This window comes from Theropithecus gelada, chromosome 14, assembly GCF_003255815.1.
Source record: "Theropithecus gelada isolate Dixy chromosome 14, Tgel_1.0, whole genome shotgun sequence".
Taxonomy (NCBI): domain Eukaryota; kingdom Metazoa; phylum Chordata; class Mammalia; order Primates; family Cercopithecidae; genus Theropithecus; species Theropithecus gelada.
The window spans coordinates 6,386,141-6,413,807 of NC_037682.1; the positions used below are offsets into that span (position 1 = coordinate 6,386,141).

The following is a 27,667-nucleotide window of genomic DNA, read 5'->3' on the forward strand; positions in this document are numbered from 1 at the left end:
ACTGGTTTCCAGGAAATTGCACTGCACACAGCACCTGGTAATGACTTAAGACGCTCTGTAGGGACCTGGACCAGCCTTTATCTTTAGATGGGTTGCAAATGGTACTACGAAGTTGTTTTCAGTCTATATTACATCTTAAGAGAGTAAGCATCCTACTATAATGAAGCAGGGAAGAGGACATCAGCCTAGGCTACCAAGGCAGGAAGCAGTATACCAAAATAATGTAGTCCTAGCTATTTAGGAGGCTGAGATTAGAGGATCACTTGAGCCCACAAGTTTGAGGCTACAGTGAGCTATAACTGTTGCACTCCAGCCTGGACAAGAGTGAGACCTTGTGTCAAAACCAAAACAAAACAAAACTAGTGCTCTCCACATCAGCCTTCCAGTATCTGGAGATTAGCACAGACACAAAATCAGTCCACTGTCAGTCTTCACCATGCTCTCTCTCCTGTAGGATACAGGCCCACAGCTAAGAACATGACACCTGCTCTGGATGGACCCACACAGGCTCTTCTACAGATCCCACGGCTTTAGAAATGCCTGCACCCCCTAAAGCATGCTTGCCTCTGACGACCAGACCACTGACCCTCTGCAAACAGGCAGCAGGTCCATTTTCTCCACTTACTCCTTCTACCACAATCTCGTGTCTGTTTTCACTAGTAACAACAGAGACGTTGAGCCTATCCAGACGATACTCTAGCTGACCCAGGATTACTCTGCTCTTACACTCCTCCCTGCTAAATAGCCAGGACCCAGAGCCCCAAACAGTCATCAGGAGTGGCAAGCTCAAAGGCTGAACAAGACAGAGAGATGGCAAAATAGCCAAACGTGGCTGTACGACAAAAGAAACCAGGGAAGACTGGGGCGGGAGAGACACATATAGGACACACCTGGGGCATCCAAGGCAAGCAAGTGCTGCCTGCAGCAAGACCCTGGCACAAAAAGACCACTGGTGATGAACCAGAAAGCTGCAGCACTTGACAGGCTCTGATGTGAGGCCTAAAGACAGAAGAGTATGAGAAGGTCCCGAAATGAGCCTTTGTATAAAGAAAACAGAAAAGGAAAAAAAACAGACCTGGCAGATGTATGGGTCTTTGGGAAGTAAAGTCTCTCTCAATTTACATAGCATGGGCTTCAAGATGCCAGAATATAAACCCCTGTAAAGTACCCATTATCCCAGGAGTGGGCTGATACAGTGGTTACAGGTGCAGCAACTAGAGTCACACTAGCTAAGTTCAAAACCAGCCTCTACCACTTACATGTTGTATAACCTTGGGCAAGTTACTTAACCTCTCTGTGCCTCAGTTTCCAAGTTAGTAAGATTAAGGACTACTGTCCTTATCTTATGGAGGAGAGGAGTAAAAAAGGCTGGGAAGAGGGCCTGGCATAAAGTAAATAAGCGTTTAAAAAATGACAGCTGTTTTCATTCCTCTTTATTTTCACTATAAAATGGCAGAATGCTGCTAGGGTGGGTTGGGGAGATGCACTCACTCAACTGTCTTAATGTGGAAACTGCTGACAAATAGAGGACTCAGTGAAAGGCAGCGGACTCCTGGCTGTGAATCAAATGCATGAGTGTTTTCTCCACACTCTGACAAAGTCCAGATGAGCAACTTTAAAATTTGTTCACTTTTTCTAGGTGACTGGGTGGTATGACCTAACTCAAGAAGCATGCATAATGTTAGCCATTACACAAAAAGCTCAGAGTTCTGGCTCCACACAGGCTGGGGCTATTCTCCTTCCCTCCCTCCTTAACATTCAAGAAGCTTCTCAAGGCCGAGCGCAGTGGCTCACACCAACAGTCCCAGTACTTTGGGAGGCCAAGACAGGTGGATCACCTGAGGTCAGGAGTTCAAGACCAGCCTGGCCAATATGGCAAAACCCCATCTCTACTAAAAACACAAACATTTACCAGGTATAGTGGTACATGCCTGTAGTCTCAGCTATTCAGGAGGCTGAGGCACAGGAAACACTTGAACCTGAGAGGCGGAGGTTGCAGCCAGCTGTGACTGTGCCACTGCACTCCAGCCTGGGCGACAGAGCAAGACTCTGCCTTTAAAAAAAAAAAAGGGAGGGGGGCAGCAGCTTCCCAAGCACCCGAAGATGCCTCCACTCCACCCTCAGCAAGGCCCCTCCTCCTCCACAGGCTCTGACCTCACTTCCTTTGCCTGAGAACACAGAGGAGGCAATCAGAAGAGGTCGCAGCCCTACCACATCCCGACCTATACCTGGGTGCTTCCTCCCTGCTCCAGGGGAGCAGCCTGTGCTCCTGAGGTCATCCTGCATGTGTGCTCTGGACCACATGCCCCCACCCCCGCCCATCCAGCACAACGCATCGCTCAGTGGCCTGCTCCCTCACACTGGCTGTGCTTCCTCTGTGCTGCAACATTCTCACAGGCCATCACTTCCATTTAGGAAAAAACAAAACCGCACACCGCCCCTGACTCCACATCTGCCTCGACCTACCACTTCCTTTCTGCTCCTGTTACAGGAAATCACTTAAAAAGAATTGTCTCTGCTTGTCTCCAGGCTTTCACCCGGGCCCCTCTAAAGAACCTGCACTGATGGGGCCCATGATCTCCACGTTACAAACCGAGTGGTTTTTTATGAGCAGTACCCCTAACCCACTGTCCCCCTCTCCTTCCTGAAGCCAGACTTTCCCCTGGTTTCCAGGGTAGCAGCCCCCAGGTTCTCCTCTTGCATCCAGTCACTCATCCATCCCTCAGTGGAACCCTGGCCAGCCCATACTACCCATCTCCAGTTTCGGAAGCTTTCTTCCAGCTCCATCAGCTCCGCTGGCAATCTCATTCAGCCTCATGGCTTTACATGTCCTCCGTCTACCTGCTGCTAGGCCTCATCTCTGCCTCATGTCTAACAGGCATTTCAAATGTGACAGGGCCAGACCCAAACTCCTGTCCTTTCCCTCTGCAATCTTTCTTCACTGCCATAGGGCCACTCCATCCTCTCAACTGCCCAGGCCAAAATCCTCATAGTCACTCTTGACACTTTATCTCCCATTCCATACCTAGAGGAAACCCCTTGAGTTCTAACTTCATCTAGTGCCTCCGGGAATCTGCTTCTCACCAATCAGGTCCACTAAGATCTTATTATTCTCTGCTGATCACTGCAGCCAACTGTACTTCCACTTCTGTCCTCCTACAGTCCCTAACCACAGAGCAGGCACAGCACTCCTGGGAACAAAGTCAGACTATGGCACATACTTGCTCAAAACCCTCTGGTGGCTTCCCATCTTGTCCCAAGTATAGCAAGCATCCTGGCTGAGCCTACCAGGCCCTGTATGGCCTGTCTCTAGAGGTGCTCCAACTTCACCCCAACTCTCCCACCTTCCATTTTCCCTCATTCACAATGCTGCCCCTTCTCTGGCTGCCCACATGTTCTTGGGGTACACCACGCACACGAGCACATTAGGGCTTCCATGCTTGCTGTTCCCTCTGCCTGGATGTTCCTTGTTTTAAGTACCCACTTGGCAACCCCCTTAATTCCTGCATGGCTCTGACGAGATGGCACCATCTTAATTAGGCCTTCCCTGAGCTCCTCTGTCCACTCCACCACCTTCAGCATTCCCTATCTCGTCATGCTCCATTTTTCTCCAGAGGTCTTACCTGACAAACTATTGGTGGGCTTTTTAGTCTGGTTTACCCCAATACAGCAATTACTCTTTCATCCCAAAACTACACAATCCCAGTCTAAACTTCCTTAAATGACTGTAGTCAACCATAACCCTAAAACACTTTCAGATCCCAGCTGAAAAACCCCTCTATGCTCATCTAGCTGTGGCATCATCCAAGGTACATTACACACAGGTGGTGACTCTGCTCAGGCCAGAAGCATGGCAGAGTACTGCCCTATCCAACTCAAGTGGTGCTCCTTCAAAATGGTACCACGCAGAAGGCTGTGTCCAGAGGAGGCACATTTGCTCTTGCAACCTCAAAGGCAAAAACACTGGCAAAGCAACACAAGTGCCACACAGTTATAATGGGTGGGAGGGGCCACTACTTCTTTTGGAGAAAGTAAGCCCTTCATAGAAGGCATGCCTACTCTTCAATGATTAAAACATCACTAGCCTCACTCAGCATGTGAGGAAACAGACCCAAGAAGGGTAAGCTCCCTGCCCAAGCTCTCAGAGATTGGAAGAGAAGAGGGTCATACTCCTCTGAAGGGGTGGATCCAAAACCTGTGCTCTCTGATGCATATCACACCCCTCCTACACGGATGAGCCCCAATTCAAGTAGCACCACCCATACACTAGTTCACTGTGAAGGGAATTCCAAGTAGCAAAGTGTCTATCGTTTGGGGGATGAGAGCACACTAGCATGTCTGCCACGGCCTCCCGGGTTCAAGTGATTCTCCTGCCTCAGTCTCCTGAGTAGCTGGGATTACAGGCGCCTGCCAACAGGCCCAGCTAATTTTTGTAGTTTTAGTAGACTCAGGGTTTCACCATGTTGGCCAGGTTGGTCTCGAACTACTGACCTCACATGATCTACCCGCCTCAGCCTCCCACAGTGCTGGGATTACAGGCATGAACCACCGCGTCCGGCCTTTCCTCCTCTTTTTTAAGACAATAATCTCTGAGTGAAGGCTTTCACTAAATGCTAGGTGTCAATGTTAATGGTTGGCAGAGAACATGGCATCTTTGAAGACCTAAGCCACTAGCAACTTGAAAGTGTTAACAAGTATTATTTCCCCAACAACACATTTCTCCCCAAGAAGAAAGGAAAAGATGTCTGAAAAGAAAGGGAAACTGAGGGAGAAATGGCAAGAGAGACACTACTAAAAGCCTAATTCTTCCTATTCCATTAAGTTTATGTAATGCATCAATTTTTGTTTCTGAAGTTGCCCTATCTTCTGGAGGGAAAAGAGCCAAATATTTCAATAGAGTTGGATATGGAGAAATAATTAACTGAAGCCCCAATACTTTACATACCTATGGAGTTTCCAGGGGTTTGTATAAAAAGTGTTATAGTGATGGTAATAATGGATTCTCACTGTACTGTCGTTCTCTTTGTAAGCAGATTAAACTAGCAGACAAAATCCACTGTAGTTACCCATGGTGTGACCAGCTACACTGATGTTCACTAATACCCATTCCTTTATTTTCAGCTGATAAAAGGTCAGAATTTATTGTATAAGCAATGCTCTCAGTAACCCCAAGTTCTGACTTAGACTTGCTGTGCGATTTTGCGTAGTCACATAATGTCCATCTTCCTATTTGTAAAGTAAATATTTTAATCATCTTACTATTTTTGAGACATTTGTCATCAGTTTACAAAGCACGCTGCCTTTCCAGAAAACCTTTGAATGAAATTCAGAACACTCATTTTAAACTCTTGTGATTCCCTGGACTTACTGCTAGAATGGATTTTGTGCTCCACTGAGCCTGTCATTCTTGACTATCTTACCCTTCCGTAAATGGCGACAGTCACACTGGAGAATCCTTGAACAAGAGCTGTATATTCTACCCCCAATTCACTTTAGTCCCACTCTAGAGAGAAGATTGAATTGTCTTACTTGTATCTGATCTTTTCATCCATGTCTTGAGGTGGTTCTTCTATAATGAATGAGACTAAATCTTCGAGACATTCTGCTTTTAACAGAAACTCTATAAGTTTGCGGTTCTGGGCTTTACATTCCTGTAAAACATCTTCCTCATCCATTAACTCCTTCAGTGTTACATCTTCTCTTTCTAGAAGTGTGTCTATGTGGGATGATGAGTGAAGATCAAATTTCCAAAACATGCTGGTCTAAACAAAATGCAGAAAGTATTTCATAAAATTTCAACTTTACAAATTAATTTTCCATAATTCATATTTCAGTTCAGTTTTATAGTCTAAAATGCCAACTTCGCTCACATAAGTTAAATAAGCTTCACACTGAACCTTGAACCTATAAAATACTTTTTAAAGCATAACTGGCAAAATTTTTTCCTTCTCAAAAAAGAAAATATTTTAATTGATAAAAAATTTTGACTTGAAAATGCTCAAAGCTAACACTTGGGACGATTTTAACCTGCAAAAGTAATTCATCCATACTTTGTTAAGAAGTGATGCTGGGAAAAGAGAAAAGTCACTCTTTTCTTAACGGCGAAGGACAGAATATCTTCAGCAACAAGTGATAAGCAGTGAGGCCTAAATATCTAGAAGGCTTCAGAAGACTAAAGAACTAAATAATCACTGCAAATCAGTACTTTCATAGTCAAAAGCCTGAAGAAATAAACTGGTAAAATCTGTGCCATTTTTAATATACTACTAAAAACTGAAAACTAATTCTCGAGGAGTTAGAGAAACTGCTTCTCCTCTGGTTACTAGCAAAACATGACAATGAAACCCAATCACTACGCCACATACATATTCGTTCCTCAGCTTCATGCCCATCCTTCCTCAACAAGGAAAACAGAGTTTGTTACTTCAAATTATAGAGCTAAAAAAGGTACTTATTTGTTACAAACAGAAACATAAAACAGAGGGCTCACTACATGATCTAAAGGCTGCCATTCATGATGGGATGATCTCAAAAGCCACTTTTGAGATACATGACAGGATGATGGCATCACAGTAAAGACCTCAGTAGAAGACCATTCAAAGACCTTTCCTGTCTGTCTATATGCTCACTGCAGAATTTCTAAACCGGAGTTTGGTAATACATACTGACTCTCTGTAACCCCTAAACGAAACCTATGTATAAGCTGGAGCTTCACTACCCACTTAGTGAGGTGTCCCATTATCATTATCTCCAAAAAAGCATGACTATCCACATGCTATTTACAAGAGCCTAGGTAAAAGGAAGGAGGCCGCAAAGGATGGGAGTCCATGCATAGCACATATTTTTAGAAGTATGTATTTGGGCCGGGCACAGTGGCTCACACCTGTAATCCCGGCACTTTGGCAGGCACCAAGGCGGGAGGATCACTTGAGGTTAGGAGCTCAAGATCGGCCTATGCAACATAGTGAGACCTCATGTCTGTAAGAAAAAAAAATTCAAAAACTTAGCCAGGCATTGTGGCACACTCCTGTAGTACCAGCTACTAAGGAGGCTGAGGCTGTAGTAAACCATGATTGTGCTACTATACTCCAGCAGGGCAACAGGGTGACGACCCTATTTTCATAAAAAAACAAAAAACAAAAAAACACAACAAAAAAAACCCACTGACATTAGGAGATCAGGCAGGAATATATCCTGATTTTATGCTTTTATGAACATCTGCCTCAAAAAAAAGAAAAATTTTTTTTAAATAGAGATCATAGAGGGCAAAATCACTGACACTACTAGTATAAACACTGATCAATCCAGGAATAAAAGAAGGAAAACAAACTGTACCATGGCAGGTTACTCAAGGCTCTGTAAAAAGTAGATCCACTTCACAGGATAGGCAGTGAGATCACTGAACATTTTACTCTTAAGTATATGAGCATATTATTTAAAATATAGGCAGAGTTTTTTTGTGAGACAGAGTCTTGTTCTGTCACCAATGCTTCCGGTGGAGTAATACGGCTCATGCTCCTCTGTGTTCTTAAAAATCACAAAACCTTTTTTTAAAATATATTTTTACTACTATTCCCCATACTTAGTATTAAAGGCAAAGTATGAAAAATACTAAGAAATAAATCAGAAAAAAAGTGAATCTGATATCAAGCACTTATTTTTAGCTAATAATAAACAGGGTATACATTCACCAATCAGGTGACAAGCTATGTCTAAAAACTAGATAAAATGACACTTCTGAATTATGAATCAAGATACAACTTATTTGCCTCAAGTAAAAACTGACTTCCAAAATCTCAACCTTACTATAAAGGAAACTCATTAATACTGGGTTTATAAAGAAGAGAGATAATTAGTTGTGATGAAGTAAGAAGAGGTGTTGGCAAACCAAATCCAGCTCACAGCCTGCCAGTTATGAATGATTTTGACATTTTTTAAGGGTTGTTTTAAGAAAAAAAAAAGAATATATGATAGAGGCCATCTGCGGCCCACAAAGTCTAAAATATTTACTACCTAGTCTTTCACAGAAAAGTGTAGTGTCCTTTGTTCCAGAGGAAATAAAAGTCCCACTAACACCCACTTTGCTTTCTGCAGTCTCCTGAATCTACCCAACACCTAACCCACAGCCCTTGCACCCTGCCCAGTGAGGTGCTGACAGTCGCCCATCTCCATTCTCCCCTTCCTGGGGCACTCACCATATAGGTGTGGCCACATGACAGAGTTTCCTCCATTGTGCCAGGAGCCATCAAACCTCCCATGGTCCTTCACCTGTATCTGGCTGAATGCTGAAGACCAAAAGACCCTGAGGGATGGTAGAACCAAAACATGGAACATGCCTTGGTCCCCAAATCACCACATGGAAGAAAGTCACCTACTGCTCTAAGCTCCTGCCAATGCTGTTCCAGTGAGCCAGAAGCAACCTTCCTGTAGCAGAGCCTGTGTGCTCCTGCAGCGTGGCCTAACTCATGAATCAGGTCCTCCAATTCCCCAGCCATGACTTTGTGGGTTTAGTACACTGATTTTAAACTTGAGATTTAAACACAAGAAAAGGAGTTCTTTAGCAACTATCCTGGCTCACTACAACCTCTGCCTCCCGGACTCAGGTGATCCTCCCACCTCAGCCTCCAGAGTAGCTGAGACTATAGCCCTGTAACACCACACCTGGCTAATTTTTTTTGTAATTCTGTAGAGACAGGGTCTCACTATGTTGCTCAGGCTGGTCTCAAGCAATCTCCTAGCCTCAAGCAATCGACCACCTCAGCCTCTCAAAGTGCTGGGACTACAGGTGTGAGCCACCACACTCAGCCAACTAATTCCTTTTGCTCCCCACTAGTCAGAGTTAGAATAGCATTTTTCAGATAAGAACACTTTGAAATATACATCTTTGTACTGGACATACTACAAACTCAAAACCAAGATATATCCACAGCTAATTCCTTATGCAAAAATTACGTATTTTACCTTTTAGCCAAACAGCAAGCTGACTGGGAACAAATGGCACTGGTAAGTGAGTCATCCCTGCTCGGCCTTCACTTCTATTTGTACTCTTTCAAGTAGGAAGAAGCCAGGTATGAAATAACAGTTACAAAGTTCAACTGGCCAGAGCCCTGGGGTAAAATGGAGTCCTTTTAAAAATATAACTACTCTAATACTACTCTAAAATATGCAGAAAAACCAAAATGTCACAACTTCAACAACTTGTTTTTAGTAAACATAAATATCCTTTAAAATTCACAACCGAGACTACATAGCCATGCAACGAATAATGACGGGGATACAGACTGAGAAATGCTTCATCAGGTGACTTGGTCGTTGTGTGAATATCATAGAGTGACTTACACAAACCTACACAGTCTAGCCTACTACACACCTGGACTATCTGGTATAGCCTATTGCTGCTAGGCTATAAACCTGCACAGCATGTTACTGTGTACTGAAACACGGAGGTAGTCGTGACAATGCTAAGTATTTGTGTATCTGAACAGACACTACCATGTTAAGATGTTGTTTAGCTGAAGTAGCAAAATCACCTTAAAGAATCCCCCCAAACTAATCATTCATATCAGTCATTAATTAGGTGACAGGAATTTTTCAGCCCCATTATAACCTTATGGGAGCACCGTCATATATGCAGCACATGACCGTGCTTAAATAGGATTTAGGGATAATTTCTTCCACCAAAGTCAGTGGGGCAAAGAGTTTAGTAAAGCCAAACTACCCTCTATCTTTCTTCAAAATCCTAGAGTTTTTTTTGTAAGTTGGATTAAGTAGTTTGAAAACGGAGTTTTCTCCAAAAGGGCTAAGATTAAGAAAGCAGGTCACTGGGGAGTCATCTGTTACTTTATGCCACAGAGGACAATGTCTGCTGTTCCCCACCTTCCTGTAATGGAAGACAAGTGAAAACTGCCATCTTAAACACACAAAATAGGATCAAAGGATCCATTTGTTGAGTCAATCTATTCATCGCAGATCAACTGCTTTACTTAATGACCCTCTAAAATTATTAAAATACCTTCATGATATCAAAGCCTTTCAAAATCTGAGGCCAAGTACCTTGAATTCAAGGTATTCAAGCAGTGACATTCTCTGGAAAAAGGTGCCACCCTGTCTCTGACACAGGAACTAGGAACTGGTACAGTGGCTAAATTATTTACAAGAGGTAGAACAAGAACATCAGTCTATCTGTGAACTTTGCCAAGGCACTGCTAGTAGAACGCTAGTATATTCAATAAGGGTCCAATGATAATTTATGTGAACCACCTACAACGCTTTGTTTTCATCAAATATACAAATCCCCTCAACCTCTTTTAGGACTATTAAGAATCTTAACAGACCTGGATTCTAACACCAGCTCCACTATTGGCTAGCCCTGAGGCCTCAGGAAAGCCACTTCATCTCTAAGCCTCAGTATCCTTAGCAAATAAACAGGTTGCAGAGAGTCAATAAGAAAGACCCACAATAGCAGCTAGAAAATACAGGCACCAACATACGCACACTCAGGCAAACAGAAGCTACTAGGGCAATGAATATACCCAACAATGAAATCAGTGAGCTTTAAAGTTTCCCAAACTTTCATAGGCACAGCAATGAATAGCCTAGTGCCTTGTCAAAACGCAGTTTTGGCTGGGCATGGTGGCTCACGTCTCTAATCTCAGCATTTTGGAAAGCCAAAATGGGCAGAACGCTTGAGCCCAGGCGTTTGAGACCAGCCTGGGCAACAGGCGGCACACACCTATAGTCCCAGCTACTCAGGAGGCTGAGGTGGGAGAATCACCTGAGCCTGGGAGGTTGAGGCTGTAGTGAGCCATGATCATACCACTGCATACCGCCCTGAACAAGAGTGAAACCCTGTCCTAAAATTTTAAAAAATAAACAAACAAACAAATAAATAAAACACAGTCTCAGATTCTGACTCAATAAAACAGGGCTCAGGCCTGAGATTCTGCATCTCTAGTCCCCAGATGCTGCTGATGCCTGATTTTAAACCACTGCTGACAGCTTACAATTCATAAATGGAGGACTGTTTTAATCTACATCTTCACAAATTTAAATCCATATATTCAAAATAACTATATAGTCATGAAAAACACAGGAAAGCATACTAGTGCAAACGGTACTGTGTTATTTATCTCAGAAACTCCCTCTGAAAAAGCTGATTATTAATGGGTTTTCATTCAACAAGACAGAGGCAGAACATAACATACCATAAAAACGACAAAAGATAAACTATTAGAACTCTGAAGAGAGGAAATACTGGTGATCCTACCTACAAATGAGCAGTCTGCTGTGAGGATGACAAGATCTTCAATGAATTTCAAACTCAAAATCTCCCACTAAAATGAACTTACTCTGCTTAAATTTGGCAACTTTGTATCCAAGAACAATAAACTGTACACTATCAACTGTGAAATAACTGTACCCAGAACTAGCTGGGCCCAGAGCAAAATGTTTAGAGATTCCGAAAAAGATTCAAAGATTATGATACATTTCAAGACAGAATCCAAACAACAGAGCATTAATCCAAGTGTTTCCGAGCCCTGTGAGACTGCACAGGTCCCACACCCATGAAACCAGCTCCGTCTATACCTTTTAATAACTGGTCCCACTGGAATCCTCAAGATAGCAACACCGAAGTGAATATCTGACATCATATGCCAGACTGGCAATAAACACACAGAAGATATTTCTAGTAGAAGCTGCCGCTACCTAAACATATGGAGCACAAACAGAACAAAAATAGAAGCAGCTGCTTCCGCCCAAGAAAACACATGGGAAAGACTTAAGACAACAAAATGTGTTATGACTTTTAATACTATATATTTAACACAACACTACAAAGAAAATATTTGACACACAAATTTCACACGATCTTATACAAAGACATGCAAACACACATTGCCCAAGTTCTAATTCCTACACACCCCAAGTCTCCCGTCAGCACTCCCTTCTCCCACCACTATTAAAACTACTAGAACTACACAAGCTCTACGTCATCCAAGTCAGACCCATCTAACAGAAATAATAAATAAACTTATGAGCCACACATTAGATGTTCTAGTAGTCACATCAAAAAGTAAAAGAGAAAAACAAATGATGACATTAAATTTAAAAGTATCTTTAACAGAATATATCCAACAGGGTTATATTATTTCTTTTGGTACTAAGTCTTCCAAATCCAATGTGTATTTTATGCTCACAGTACCTCTCAATTTGAACCAGCCACATTTCAGATGCTCAAGAATCACACATGGCCAGTGGCTGCTGTACTAGACAGCCCCGCTCTAATGACATTATAATTCAAAGTCTCTCTCAGCACTGAAACAGCCCCCCATCTCCTTCCACAGCTACTATCACTAACAATGTTTTCCACACAAGGGCCAAAGTGGGGTAGGTAAGAAGAGGTGATAGGCCACGTTTTTCCTCTCTTTTAAAACAGAAACATACAGGTGAAATCATGTATATTCTTGAAATGAAGGCAGACATTCTTCAACTCAAAAAAAGCAGATCACAAGAAAATGAGAACTGTTTTGTAGCCTCTAATATCTAGAAACATTTATACCAATAACAAGAAAGTTTTCAAATCCTTCATCTTGAAATAATGCAAAGAGCTAGATCTTTCATCGAGAGGCACAGGTGGGTCATCGCTGGTTTAGACCTTAAGGAGCCAAATTTAAAAACAGATGCACACCAGCTGGGCACGGTGGCTCACACCTGTAATCCCAGCACTTTGGGCAGCTGAAGTGGGTGGATCACAAGGTCAGGAGTTCAAGACCAGCCTGGCCAAGATGGTGAAACTCCGTCTCTACTAAAAATACAAAAGTTAGCCGGGCACAGTGGCAGGCACTTGTAATCCCAGCTACTCAGGAGGCTGAGGCAGGAGAATCGCTTGAACCCGGTCAGCAGAGGCTGCAGTGAGCCGAGATTGTGCCATTGCACTCCAGCCTGGGTGACAGAGTGAGACTCCATCTGAAAAATAAAACACACACACACACACACACACAAACAGGTACATATCTCTGAGAATTGATTTCATTTTATAAGCTAGTTCAAAATATATTTTCAGAAGAAGGAGCAATGCCCAGGCCATTAAAAAATGTTGAGAAACAAAGATATTTGATTAGTGTGGACAAAAAACTAGAATTCTCACTCAACCTCGAGAAAACAGACCTCACGGCATCCCTTGATTATTCCATAAGCAGCAGACGCGTTTACACCGAACCTCTGGCCAAGTTTATAAGCAGGCTGGGGAACAGGATGTACTGAACAACCAAGCTGAGGCAAGGCTGTTCGTACTGGCTCATCTACTGATGCAGTGTCCAGACACCTGGAGGCTGAGGACTTCCTTCTAGGCTTGGATTCACGCATGCAGGAAGCTTAGTTGAACAGTGCCTGACAAGATCCAAATGTAAAACTGCTGGGCTCCAGGAGGGTTTGGTGATTGCTTCCAGGCATGCTAAAAGCTGCATGCCACTAAGAAAGGGCCAAGGAGGAAAGTGTCTATTAACAGGAAAAACGGAGTCACTCCAACTGAGGTTATCTCTTAGTGTTGCAAGTTAATGAGAAACTCTTCCCCCTGACAGCAAAGCTCAATGACCAGGGAAATTTTCACAAGAAGGGGCAGAAACATGGAACACAAAGGAGTAAAAGCCACTGGTCTTTGAAAGCAGCTCTCACTAACTTCTAAGAAAAAAGACCACAAAACACAGAAAGTTCACGCAGTAGCTGTTTCTCCATTCTTAGCAAAGGTGTCAATTTCATAAAGGTGCAGCCCCCTAGACACACAAATTAAATCAAATATTGCATACTAGAGTCAATATATTTCTTTAGAGAAGAGGGCAATACAAACTCAAACCCAGTTTTATTGTATCTCTGCAACTGCTTCTTCCAAAGAAGGTGTCAAAAGCAATCAGCTTTCTACCATCCAGGTATTCCAGAATCTTTTCCAGTTTTAACTTGAAACTGCTTTGATATTTCAAGCTTTTCTTTGAGAATAAATAAAGGAATCAAATCCATTTAATATGCTATAGTAACCAACAGGTATTAAAGTATTAATATGAATTATGTTAAGGAATACAGGAGTAGTACGACAGATGGTCCCTAAAGCCTTGAAAAATACAATAAAATTGAGAACAGAGAAAACAGAGAAAGGAAGGCATACATTTCAACCTTGCTCCACAGAAAGGTAGCTCAAGGGAGGACAGCCTGGCCAAAAAAGGGCTCATTATATGTCAAGCCTAAGTTGAGCCTCAAAATACTGTATGGAGCATTTAGCAGGTGATGAATGGAGCTGCACAACATATTCCAGGCCAGGCGACACCTCCTTGAAAGCAGTGAACAGGAAGACCCAGTAGCTTCAGGAGTCACAGCAGGGAGAAGACCCTAAGGACAAGAAGAAGGAGCCTTTGGGTAGGTGGTAGGATTAGGTTGGCAACACAAGGCCAGATCACAAAGGGCTGTGTGTGAACGCACTGTGCAGACTTGCTGCAGAAGCAGACAGACCCAGTGAGTTTTAACTGAGGGAAGTGTGCATTGAAATATCTACAGCAGAGATTAAACTAAGTATTTTAATAACATACAAAAACAATTCTGAACAGAAGCAGACATTGGAAGTGATGTGGAGATGACAATGATGCTGTGGTTAGTACACTCTCAACAGAGTTCATATCTCCTACAAAGGTGAAGAGAGAGGGAAGAGGACAAACCTCTTTTGGGTCTGGCCAAGTGTGAATATGACTTAAATGTGGGACAAGAAAGGAAGGGATTAAGACGCACGAGGTGGGGCACTGTAGAGATTGCCCACTGTGCTAAGACAGACACTGGAGTCTACAAAAGCAGATCTAGAGTGTGAATGCGTAACTGTCAACAACGTGAAAGACAGACTGGAGAGGGGCGAGCCTAATGAAGAGGGGCCCACCAGGGCAGAAGATGATGCCTTGCAATGGCTTCTGTGCTCAAAGCCAAGGCATCCGCTATGAGATTTCACACTAAATGACCATTATTCCTCTAATGCCACCAGCATTCTGCCTCCTCCAAGTCTAATTTCCACTTTTTCTTCATTCTGGAGCTGTACTTTGGTATCAAATGATACAAATTTATACTTGCCTTTAGAATTCTAAGCTGTCTGGGAAATACACAACCCTCAGAAGGCAAATGCCTATATATACCCTGTACTAACTCCAAATACACTGCTAGGATGCTAACAGCAAGACAAGATGTACAACCTTATCACTCACTTCTCTTTTATATTTAAAAAGTCAACCACCAACCAAAAAATCCAGTCTTACTTTTGTCAACTAGTTCAAATTAAAGCAACTACAGTAACATGTTCCTCTACAAATTCTCATGATGAAAGTTTGAATGTACAGGAATTTCTAAGCCTATTTTCCATAATTTCGAAAACTTCAGTCCAAGTACAAGCAAAGCATGGGTTATTTATACTAAGAACAAGTTTTGCTGAAGTGAGACTGAGGGGTTGTGTGGGGAAAGGCAAGTAACGAGGATGGCACAAGGGTAGTCGAGTTTTTGCCAGGAGTCGTCTTAAGAGACCAAGGAAACCGAGGAGAGGCAAGGAATACCCAGCTGGATCCAGATGCACGTGTGCATGCTGGAGGTGAGGGTGTGTGAATACAGGTAAGACGGTATGATAAAAGTCAATGTTAGCCAGGCCCAGTGGCTCACATCTGTAATCTCAGCACTTTGTGGAGGATGGTGGTAGGTGGATCACTTTAGTCCAGGAGTTCAAGACCAGCCTAGGCAACAAAGGGAGATCTTGTCTCCACCACAGAAAGTACAAAAAATTAGTCGGGCATGGTGGTGCACACCTATAGTCCTAGCTACTCGGGAGGCTGAGGTGGAAGGATCACTTGAGTCTGGGAAGCAGAGATCACGCCACTGCACTCCAGCCTGGTTGAGAGAGTAAGACCCTGTCTCAAAATTTTAAAAAAAATTTTAAGTCAAAGGCAAATCAGTAAATTCTCATGGGCCCTAGAAAGGTTTCCCATCTGAAGCATCCAAGATTCTTGGAATCTCTGAAACTGGGTAGGATTCCAAGAGCAAACAAATGAGTCAAACATCAGAAAGGAAGCAACAGGTAACTGGAGGAGAGTAGGAAACATGGTTATGATTGGCATGGCTATTTGAAACAACACAAAAAGTTTCTAAGTCTCCAAAACTGAAGAGATACAAGGTGGCCCTCAGCAAATGAAAAATGGTGAACTGCTTGGCTAGAAAGGGAATTCCATACTAATGTGGTGAAGGGAAAACTTGGAAAATCCAAGCCAGTGAAGTTTATATTAAGTGAAACCCAGTTACGTGCCATTTATGACTCACCCAACCTGAGGTAAGTGACAATGGTCATTTATTATTTAAATATCTTACAGACAATGTACCCAAAGAAAATGGCCTTTCCTAATCAAGTAGAAATTCAGGAGCACACTGAGATGCTTTTGGCAAATGGTCAAAAGGAAGCAGTCTTCAGACTAAGAAAAGAGCTATCAAATTTATTTTGTGGTTACAAACAATTCCACAATGAAAGATAGAATTGGCAACTTGGTCACAAAAAAAATCTTTTAAAAGCCAGTTTCTTAAAATTTTAGCTATTATCGTCAATCTTCCTTCCCTAGCAAACTTTGATCAGACTGTATATAATCCTTAAGTATTCAGGGCTATCTCAAAAGCCTCAGAAAAGCAGCAATAAACTGTTAACCTTCAGGAAGTTATTTCTTCTGTAAATGTTTTACAGTATGCAAGTTAATGTGCAAGAAAAGTTCAAGTAGATTCGTAGACTACTGAGACTGCTCAGGAATAAAAGCTCAACAGAGAATGGTCTTTATAGCTCCTTATGAAAAACAATCTTCAATCTCTCCTAGCTATTCCACAATTACTTTAACTGTCTGGACACTGTAACTTTATATAAAGGTGGAAACATAATTATTAACAGCAGCTACCAATTAGGTGCCTACCATACTGCCAAACTCTGGGCTTCATGCTTTTAGATACAAGATACTCTATACCTTCATGGTTTTGTTCTCATTTTGCAGATGGAAAAACTAAAATTCTGAGAGGTCAAACGACTTACTACGAAAGACCAGAGCTAGTAAACATGCTAGCAGAATACAAACCCAGGTATGACTAGCTCCAAAGTGTGCACTCTTCCTAGTCAAAGCAGCAGTCATCAAGAGCATGACCCCAGCCCAGCCCAGCTGTGTGTGACCTCAGCTTATAGAAGGCAGCAACAGCAGGTCAGTCTTGCAATCCAATGGCTCTCAGGACAAGTTCATGAAGAGGAACCGTGAGTCTCTGTGCACAGGGTGGAGAATCACCTCCCAGACAAGATAGTTGGGCATTCAGCCTAAAGAGTGCTGGTGGTGGCTCTGGACAAGTTCAGCTCCTGTGGCCAGAGGCTCTGATGACATGGATTCACAGGATGCCACAGGCTTGCCAAAATGCACAGAAAACACAAAGCTAAGAGGAAGAGCTAACGCTGGGCAAGTCAGCAGTCACACTGCTTGACACAACAAATCAAGAAAAATTTATTTAACATGAATGAATATAAAGTCCTTTTCAGACAAAAACTGAAAAACAAGATGGGAAGGCGGCCAGGGAGAAGAAAACTGCTGAAGTGAAGAAAAGAAACAAAAAAGTCCAAAGATTTCAGTTGATTATAAGTCCAATAGAAAGTTCTAATATTATGATGTAACTAATAAGCAAAGAAATCTCAGAATATAGTAATAGATAAACAATGTCTGGGACCAGAGGAGAAACTAATCCCACTGTGGCCTGCCCTGAGCATATCACGTCACACCAGGAAATAGCAGATTCTGTTCTGAAGGAAAACAAAGAGTCTGGCAACCACATGGCATCCAAAGAGATGGTCAGGGCAGCAGAAAGGCTCACTACTTGGAGGCATAAAGTAACTACCTCTGAATATATTTAAAAGCTTAGAGGAAAAGACCTGTCTTGTATTGTACCCAAAAATGAAATAAGAACCAGTAAGTAAAAAGTGCCAATTATCTGCAAGCAGTAGAAGCAAAACTTCCTAAAGATGAGGGCTGTGGCTGCATGCGAGGCCCCTCAATTGGAGGTGCCCTGGCAAAGCCTGGATGATTTTCTATAAGAACAAAAGGAGTTTCTGTTCTGGACAGGAAGGTTGTACTAAATGATTAACATGCTGTTTTATAAATCTCTTCCCAAAATCTATCGGATATAAAAGGTACAATACATGGCTACATTTGGGCTGACATGGAGCTCCAGTAAGAAAATAAAAAAGATTATGCAACCTTCCAGATGCTTAGTGGGTTGAACCCCACGCATTCTTCACTGCTCTGGAAACTCTAGTAACACAACAAAATAAAGGACAAAGGAGAAAAAAAGGAAACGACAGCCAAGAACGCCAACAAATTCATGAAAAGACAAAAAACTTAATTTAGGAAGTCCAATATTCAAATAAAAGAAGTTTTAGAATAACATATTATAATATATCACCCACCTCTTGGCCAAGGGAAAAAAAAGGTCGGGGATGGTGGGGGTGGGGACACGGGTAGGAAACAGAAGAAAGCAATTTTCCCAGAGCTTAACAAATGTGGCTCTCCTTAGGGCCTGCACAGGCCAACACAATGAGTGGTGCGACAGATCCTCCCAATGTACTGAGTGTAGTTCCATGGTAGCAGAAATGAAGAATCTAAACCTTCTAGTGGTGGGTGCGGAGAAGCGGGACTCACAAAAACAACACAAAAAAAGGACCATAACTTAGTATCAATTCTTGAAACCAACATTTTCAGACATGGAAGATCTGACGGATCTGTTCACACTTTCTCAGGTAGCTACTGGAGAATGTTCTTCACCAAAACATGACAACACATGAAACCAGAAATAGGAGACATCAAGAGACAGACAACTCCCAGAAGAAAGGTGAAGAGAAACACCAGCAACTACGGAGAAGGTCAAGTGCAACCAGTACAGAGGAAGGCATGAGGCAGAGGGTGTGGAAAAAGTGAGTCCAAGAAAGAGACACAGCTGACCGCCAGATGTATCTGACCACACTGAAGAGAATTTTGCAAATTTTGTTAGGGATTTTGGGAATAATTAACCAAAATATACATACCTTTAATACTGACTTTATCCAAAAGGTGAAGGAGGGAATGAGTTATCCATGTAAGAACTAAAACCTCCTCTTCATAATTAGAAGATAAGTAGATTAGAAACAGTTACATACAGGCAAATATTTAGAAATGTGGAAATAAGAGAAAACAGCTAAGAGATGAAGGTGGCAGTCCCAAATGAGTAATTCAAAGATGAGAAAGATGGAACAATTGTTATCTTTTGCTATAAACCTTGCAATATACCTCTGACTTTTTAGCCTCTGTGAACAGTCTTCATGAAAGAACTATAGGCAGAATATTTCCAAAGAAGTTGAGAAAAGACAACCTATAGTAGAATCTGATAGGACATGCTACAACTGATTGTGGTTGTGTATAGAACAATAAAGGGCGTAGTTCAACAAACTTAGAAAACTTGTAAAAATTTAAGGTGTTTAAAGCTTACAGTTATTCTTTGATTATTCACCAGCAGGCATTTGGAGACTTTTGAAATCCATCACCTGTTACTGAACCAGTAGCACCAACAGTAAACTTCATTCACTCATGGACTTAACTATCCTGGCTTGCCCTCTGACACAGCAACTTGATGTAGTAAAGTTTTATTGTGATTTTTTGAGCACAGGGTAAAGACTGAAATTTTTCTGAACAAGAAGAACGGCTGTGAATGACAATTACTGAACACTAGACAGCTGTAGAAATCTGCCTTTGCTGAAGTCTCAATGGCTGATATGTGAATCATCTACTAAATTAATGTCATTTAAACAACTTTCTCTGGTTGATAAGGAAGGTCAAGCTGCTTCATACACTTCCTGTAGGAGATGAGCTCTCCATTCCCATAAAAAATTGGCAGTGGACCTGTTTTCTGAGCTGAAACTACAGTTACATAGCATTTTGCAGACCTTGATGCAAAGGCAAAGGAAATCTCCATATTTCAAAATCCATTTAGGGGTGCAATTAAGGAGCTTTCACCTAAACTATAATTAGAAATGATTAATTTACTACGTAATGACATGCTAAAAAGTAAGTATCAAGAGAAGAATCCAAGAGAATTCTACATATGCCTTCCAAATAATGAATATACTCAACTGAAGTAATATGCTTGGGGACTGATAGAGAATGTGGGAGTACTTACCTGTGTAAAAAGACATTTCCAAAGATGAAAAATGTTAAAACCTTGCTGCAGATCAATATTAATAGATTAGATGTACCTTTGCAATACATTTTGATGAGAGCTACTCTAATTTTAAAGACCAATTAGGTGAAATATTATCCCCCTAGAAAAAAGAATTCCAGTCTTCTCACTAGTAAGAGAGAGCTGTATTACAGAAAATTGAATTCAATTATTACATTTGAATCTCATCAATAACAAAGCCTGTGAAAACTTGTTGTGTCTCTTGGTATATAAATACCTTCATAAAATCCTCTTTTTTGCCTCTTCGCCCACAAAACCTAAAATATTTATTATCTGGCCTTTGCAATAAATGCTTTGTTTGCCAGTCCCTGGTCTAAAATGCCCTACACCCACAGTGCTGTTCCTCTCCAGGAACCCTTGTAACCACCTGGCATTGATTCTAGGACTCCTGCAGACTGTGAAGGGTTCACTCTAGTGTGGGACAGCATGCTGACGAGAAGAGATGTGTAAAAGGAGGAGGAGGAGGAATAACTAAAGGTTAGAAATGGTTCCGCAAGCTGCCAAAGCTAAGAATCTCTATCAGCAAAGGAAAACAAAATAAACAACAAGGAGGGAGAGACAGAAAGTCTCAAAAATATCCTGAGAAATGCCTCTGACATTTTAGCTCCTACCACCAAACAATTAATGATACCTATATTTTGTGAAAAGTACTAAAGACACAAAGAAGTTAAAGCTGCTTACTCACAAAATACTTAAAACGTAGTTAAAGAGAAAAAAATAATTCTAAAATAATTTCATGAGATGCTCTAAGAGTTCACAAAGGAGTGACCACAAGGGAACTGGAATAATCCAAGGTGGTTTGACAGAAAAGGCAGGAAGAAAACTGAGCCCCAGAAGACGTGAATTCAAATACAAAGAACAACAATAAAACTCTATGAGGCCGGGTGCGGTGGCTCACGCCTGTAATACCAGCACTGTGGGAGGCCTAGGCAGGCAGATCACTTGAGGCCAGGAGTTCAAGACCAGCCTGGCCAACATAGTGAGACTCCGTCTCTACTAAAAATACAAAAATTAGCTGGGCATGGTGGTGTGCGCCTATAATCCCAGCTACTCAGGAGGCCGAGACAGGAGAATTGCTTGAACCTAGGAGGTGGAGGTTGCAGTGAGTCGAGATCGCGCCACTGCACTCTGGCCTGGGCGACGGAGCAAGACCCTATCTCAAAACACAAACAAAAAAAACTCTATGAGACAAGGAGCCACAAGGGGAATGAAGACTTGCAGAGAATTCTCCACATGGGATTCAGGCAGAAGAATATGGAGGTGAAGTTGAGGAAATCCTAAGTTGTGTACAAGAATCTGAATATCGGGGGCAAGAATAGGACGTCACTGTTTAAGTGCAAGGGGAACTGCAAGGGTTGAGTAGGACTGTTCTTCAGGGGCTGGGGCTGAGGAGACACCATATGCAAAGTAGTATTTTACATGCCTATGAAACATCCACCTGGCAGTCAGAAGCACAGACCCCTCACAGCAAAACCACCATAGGATCTCCCCAGGCAACAAAGTCTGACCTAGCTTTGCAGCCATGGAAACAAAAAGAAAAAGACAGTTGCAAGAGTCAAGAGTAGAACCAACAGGCCCTGGTAAATCACTGCTCATCAGGATAAAAACAAAGCCAAGTAAAAAGTGACTAAAATTTCAAGTCTTAGAGCTAGCACCAGTTCAGGAAGGTAGATGATTAAATGATTTTTGTCTACCTTCTAGAGATACAATGGGGACAAACGAAATTTGATTAACTATGCTTGCATTTCCCCCAAAAGGAACTACTGTGCCACTTCTGCCACTTCCTAGTGTCAACTGGGCCAAAAGTCTAATATGCAAATTCAATCTCTAATCTTGAATAAAAAGTTCTAAAGTGATGGAGATTAGGACTCTGAAAGACACAAGTGACTGACCACAAGTCAAATGTCCTTTTGCTGGTATAAAACAAAAACAAACACAAAGAGAGAGCCCCAGTGCCCTGGAAGCAGTGGCCTGGGTGGCGACTCTTTCTCTGCATGCTGCTACTTCAGCTTACTAGGCCTGGCTGGTCTTTGGCGCCCCTCTCAATAACCCCCTGTAAACTTAGAATCCCTTGAGTTCTGCAGATTTAAGATATACCAAAGCAGACTAAAGAGAGTGTCATTTAACTTCCTAAAAATACCACAGTACCACAGAACCATACTGCACCTAGCTCAGAGAGACTGGTCTCCACCTGGTTTGCTACGACTCCAGGGTCTCACAACAGAACCATAGCTTTCCTTGATGTCATTAATGGAAGGAAACTCCTGCTAATCATAACGTTCTTACCTTTCAAAACAAGTTTAAAAATTAAAAGAAATGTTTTCTTCTTGGTGGCTCCTTGCCCATTACAGGTTATCCTGGTAACAGTTTTCCTCCAATTTACCGCATTAGCAGATTAGCAGGAAAAAAGTGGGATATGGATATGAAACAAGCTCTCCTGTAAAAGAGAAAAAAAAAAAGCAGATAATCACATTTAATGATAGCTGCCATTAAAGCATACTGGGTCAGGGTCTTGGGTCACACAGAATTATACCACAGGGAACTGAGAAGTTCTAGTTAATCATTAAAATTTTTCTATACGAACATAAGAAAAAAGGTACTGTCAGCTCTCTACCTTAGCTTTTATCCTACATTACAGTATCCTACATTACAGCTTGTATCCTACTTTACAGTAGCTCAGAAGTAAATACAGATGTCATAATAGCACTATCAATGAGTGAAGAAGAAAAATACATATTCTCACCTTTGTCTTCTGAAAACATCAATTCTATTCTTATCCAACATAGGGTCCACTATAAAGGCACCACACTTTAAAACACTAAAATTTTACAATTTCCTTCCTTTAAATGCCCCCTAGCAGTCCACTTAATACATTTAATAATAATGTCAGGAAGCATGACATTAAGATCACTGAAGTTCTAGCTATACTCAAATTAAATCTCTAATGTCAATTAACCAAACACTGCACATGAAAAGGATAGAAATTATCTTCCAAGGCACGCACTTCATATATAGCTTAATATTGCGGAAAAAGACTTAAACTGTGGACATTGAATTAATTAGAATTCTTCTAAGTAGTGAAGCCTGACAGGGCCAAAAAAAAAAAACAAAACAAAAACCAGAAATCTTCTAAGAATGCAATCTACAAGGCATATCCAAAACAATGCTGTTCATCTAATGTCTTTCCCCCATAAAACTCATACTACATTGTGATATCAACATTTTTCCTCAAGTAAGATAATAAATTATGTTAAACATTTGTTAAAATCAATCAACAAAAATAACAGTAACAAGCCTAGGTGCAAATTAAAATGAGCATATTTAATTTTAAAAATAAAATATTTTACCAGTTAGGTGGTTTTTGAATATACACTGCAAAAAGTATAATCATCCAAATTTTTGCTTAAAATGAGAACAGACCATGTGGCTATGCTGCTGGAGTCCTTAGACAAAACAGAAAGGTCCTCTATGGCAAATCCCTCTTCCTTCCAATTTAGGATTGTGTATCACATCGAAAGTCCTATTTCCTTAATTTCCTCTCATCTGAAACAGTTCAACATTTTTTTCCATTCATTTCACTGACATCTTTGAAGAATATGGGTTATGTGTTTCTGGCAGTAGTACTACATAAATGAAGCTTTGTTTCTCCCAGAGCAACACAGAAAGAGACAAGATGATGTCAATTTGCCCCATTATTGGTGATAATTTCAATCACTTGGTTAAAATTATATTTGCCAGATTTCTTCACTGTAAAGTGAGCATTTTCCTTAGTAATTAATTCATAATTTGTAGAACAATACTTAGAGACTATGTTCTTAGAACGTTCATCTAGTAATTTTAGTGCCAACTGGCAACTCTTGTCTGAATCAACTGATACTCAGTTATGAAAATGATGAGGTTTTTTGAGGCAGTCTACGGTTCCTCCTGGCATTCAAACTTCAGTGAGGGATGCTCCCTTCTTCCCACTTATTCTTTTTTTTTTTTTTTTTTGAGACAGAGTCTCGCTCTGTCGCCCAGGCTAGAGTGCAGTGGCGCGATCTCGGCTCACTGCAAGCTCCGCCTTCCGGGTTCACACCATTCTCCTGCCTCAGCCTCCCGAGTAGCTGAACTACAGGCGCCTCACTGCAAGCTCCGCCTCCCAGGTTCACGCCATTCTCCCACCTCAGCTTCCCGCCATTCTCCCGCCTCAGCTTCCCGAGTAGCTGGGACTACAAGTGCCCGCCACCATGCCCAGCTAAGTTTTTGTATTTTTAGTAGAGACGGGGTTTCACCGTGGTCTCGATCTCCTGACCTCGTGATCCGCCCGCCTCGGCCTCCCAAAGTGCTGGGATTACAGGCATGAGCCACCGCACCCGGCCCTTTCCCATTTATTCTTTCCTTATGTCATCAGTATGGACTCACAGATTCGTATTTTATTAACTTTCATTTATTTTTTTTTTTGAAGACAGGGTGTTACTCTCTCGCCCAGGCTGGAGTGCAGTGGTGCGATCTCGGCTCACTGCAACCTCCACCTCCTGGGCTCAAGTGATCCTCCTGCCTCAACCTCCTGAATAGCTGAGATTACAAGCAATCGCCACCATGCCTGCTTAATTTTAATATCTTTTGTAGAGACGGGATTTCACCATGTTGGCCAGGCTGGTCTCAAAACTCCTGACCTCAAGTAATCCGTCTGCCTTGGCCTCCCAAAGTTCCGGGATTACAGGTGTGAGCCACTGTGCCTGGCCAATTAACATCATTATTCACTCTGATGTTCAAATTGTTCCACATTTAGCCAGTGGGAGCCCCTTCCAGCATGCTCTTGTGTGCTTTTCCTAGTTCTCAAGCACTTCCTCATTTCCTCATGTAACATGTTCTGGATTTGTCTTATGCATTCTCTGTTCGACTTCGAAATCTGCCATTTCTCCAAGGAGTCTTGGTTCCTTTTAGTGGGGGATGTAATTTAGAAATGAAGGTCTGAGAGCAAAGTACGTTCAAAGATACTGGGGCTGGCACTTCCTCTGTCCTTTTGTAGTGAACAAAGCTGGGAAGGAATGTCAATTTCATATGTTCCAACTCTGTTGTGTATCCCTGACTTTTAAATATGAATAAAAATCAAGGATTACCAGACACCTCCAGAAAGCCTCTACCATAAAAAGTAGCAAAACAAACAGAAAAATGCAAGTTAGAGGAAAAGACAATCAGAAAACAGGAAAGAAAAGTGAAAGCCTAAAATGGAACATTTTAGCAACATTTTCCAACATCCAACCCACAGGGTAGGTTCTTTAAAAAAAAAAAAAGAGAGAGAGAGAGAGAACAAAAAACAGAAGGGAGGAAATCAGATAAATAATTCCCAAAAATGTTCCTGAAAACAGACCCACACCAAGGAACATTACTGTTAAACTGCATGACCCTGGCACAAAGAAGAGCCTAGGTCTTCTACAACCAAAAATATGAATAGTTTCAGATTTCTCAAAAACAGAAAACAAAAAAGTGAAGTAACACAACACACCCATTAGGATGGCTACTATAGGGAAAGAAGAAAAAAAAAAAAAAAAAAAAAAAAACAGGAAATAAGTGTCCATAAAGACGTGGAGAAACTGGAACTCTTGCGCACCACTGGTGGGAATGTAAAATGGTAGAGCAGCTATAGAAAAACCCTATGTTCATTCCTCAAAAAACTAAAAACAGAATTACTATATGACCCAGCAAGTCCACTTCTGGTTCTACACTCAAAAGAACTGAAGGCAGGGTCTTGAAAAGATATTTGTGTACCGTGTTCACGGCAGCATTCCTCACAACAGCTAAAACATGGAAGTAACCCAAGTGTCCATCAACAGACGAATGGGCAAGTGAAGTATGGCAGAGATGGAGCATCCCCGTCCAAAATGCTTGAGACCAGAAGTATTTCAGATTTCCATTTTTTTGCATTTTTAAATATCTGCATGTACGTAACAAGGTATCTTGGGATAGGGCCCAAATCTAAACATATAATTAAGTTGTGTTTAAAGTGTACTTTATACATATATCCTAAAGGTAATTTTACACGATATTTTAAATAAACTGTGTATTGTGTGTCTATATTTTAACTGCAGCCAGTCACATGAGGTCACATGTGCTGTATGAGGTCACGTGTGGAATCTTCCACTTGTGGCATCGTGTCGGCACTCAAAAAGTTTCAGACTTTGAAGCATTTCGAATTTTCCAATTAGGGATGCTTAACCTGTATATACATGCAATGGAATATTACTCAGTCTTAAAAAGGAAATTCTGATATACGCTACGATGTGGATGAACCATAAAAACGTGCCGAGTAAAATAAACCAGTCACAAAAATGACAAAAATGTCTTTTGATAAAGGCACAAGACTATGTAATTCCAACTTATTGGAGGTACTCAGAATAGTCAAAATCAGAACCAGAAAGCAGAAGAGGAGATGGAGGATAGTGATGATTGCACAATGTTATGAAGGTATACTATTAAACCGTACACTTAAAATGGCTAAGATGGGAAATTTTGTTAGATGTATTTTATTACAATAAAAAAATGATGAGGCAATGTCTAAAGAATTCTGAAGAGATGCGTTCTGGCTGAATGTCTGTTCCCTCTCTCTTCCATTCATATGTTGAAGTCCTAACTCCCAGCATTGTTATATTTGGAGAAAGAAAGTAATTACAGTTAAATGGGGTCATAAGCGTGGGGCCCTGATTCGACAGGATTCGTGTCCTTATGGGACACCACATGCACATGAACCCAAGGAAAGGCCATGTTGAGACAGTCTGGGCCATAATCTCGAAAGACACAATCTTGAATGCCACAATCCCGAATGCTGAATGCTCATCTGCAGTGGATTCTAATTATTGACTGGATAACTTTGTGAACATTAGAATTCTGGGCGTGTTGGCCGGGCGTGGGGACTCACGCCTGTAATCCCAGCACTCTGGGAGGCTGAGACAGGCGGATCATGAAGTCAGGAGATCGAGACCATCCTGGCTAACTTGGTGAAACCCCTTCTCTACTAAAACCACAAAAAATTAGCCAGGCGTGGTGGTGGGTGCCTGTAGTCCCAGCTACTCGGGAGGCTGAGGCAGGAGAATGGCGTGAACCCGGGAGGCAGAGCTTGCAGTGAGCCGAGATCGCGCCACTGCACTCCAGCCTGGGCGACAGCGACAGAGCGAGACTCTGTCTCACCAAAAAAAAAAAAAAAAAAAAGACTTCTGGGCGTGGTTTTGAAAGTCAGTTTGCAAGCTCTTCTGAGCTGGTATGACTTTTCTTTCTCTTCTCTATGCTCTTCTCATTGTTTCAGGATTGCCCGCCCCCCACCCACCGCCTCACCCCGCCAGCTCCTCGTTCTTTGTCCCGGCCATCTCCTATGGTACTGCGCTGTGTCTGCCTTGTGGAG

At 41.9% G+C, this 27,667-nt stretch overlaps 1 protein-coding gene across 6 annotated transcripts in view; it reads right to left on the reverse strand.

Moving 5' to 3' along the window:
• Positions 1–27,667, reverse strand: part of PPP6R3 (protein phosphatase 6 regulatory subunit 3) — a 160,349-nt gene that overhangs the window by 78,051 nt on the left and 54,631 nt on the right. For 4 of the 6 annotated variants that reach the window (XM_025355902.1, XM_025355900.1, XM_025355899.1 and 1 more), the window contains 2 exons: positions 22,576–22,726; positions 5,530–5,762 (listed from right to left, as the gene is read on the reverse strand). In XM_025355902.1, coding sequence (XP_025211687.1) covers positions 5,530–5,756 — 227 coding nt within the window. In that variant the 5' untranslated portion in view covers positions 5,757–5,762; positions 22,576–22,726. The remainder of the gene's footprint in view (positions 1–5,529; positions 5,763–22,575; positions 22,727–27,667) is intronic. The other 2 variants (XM_025355904.1, XM_025355903.1) reach the window with 1 other exon arrangement.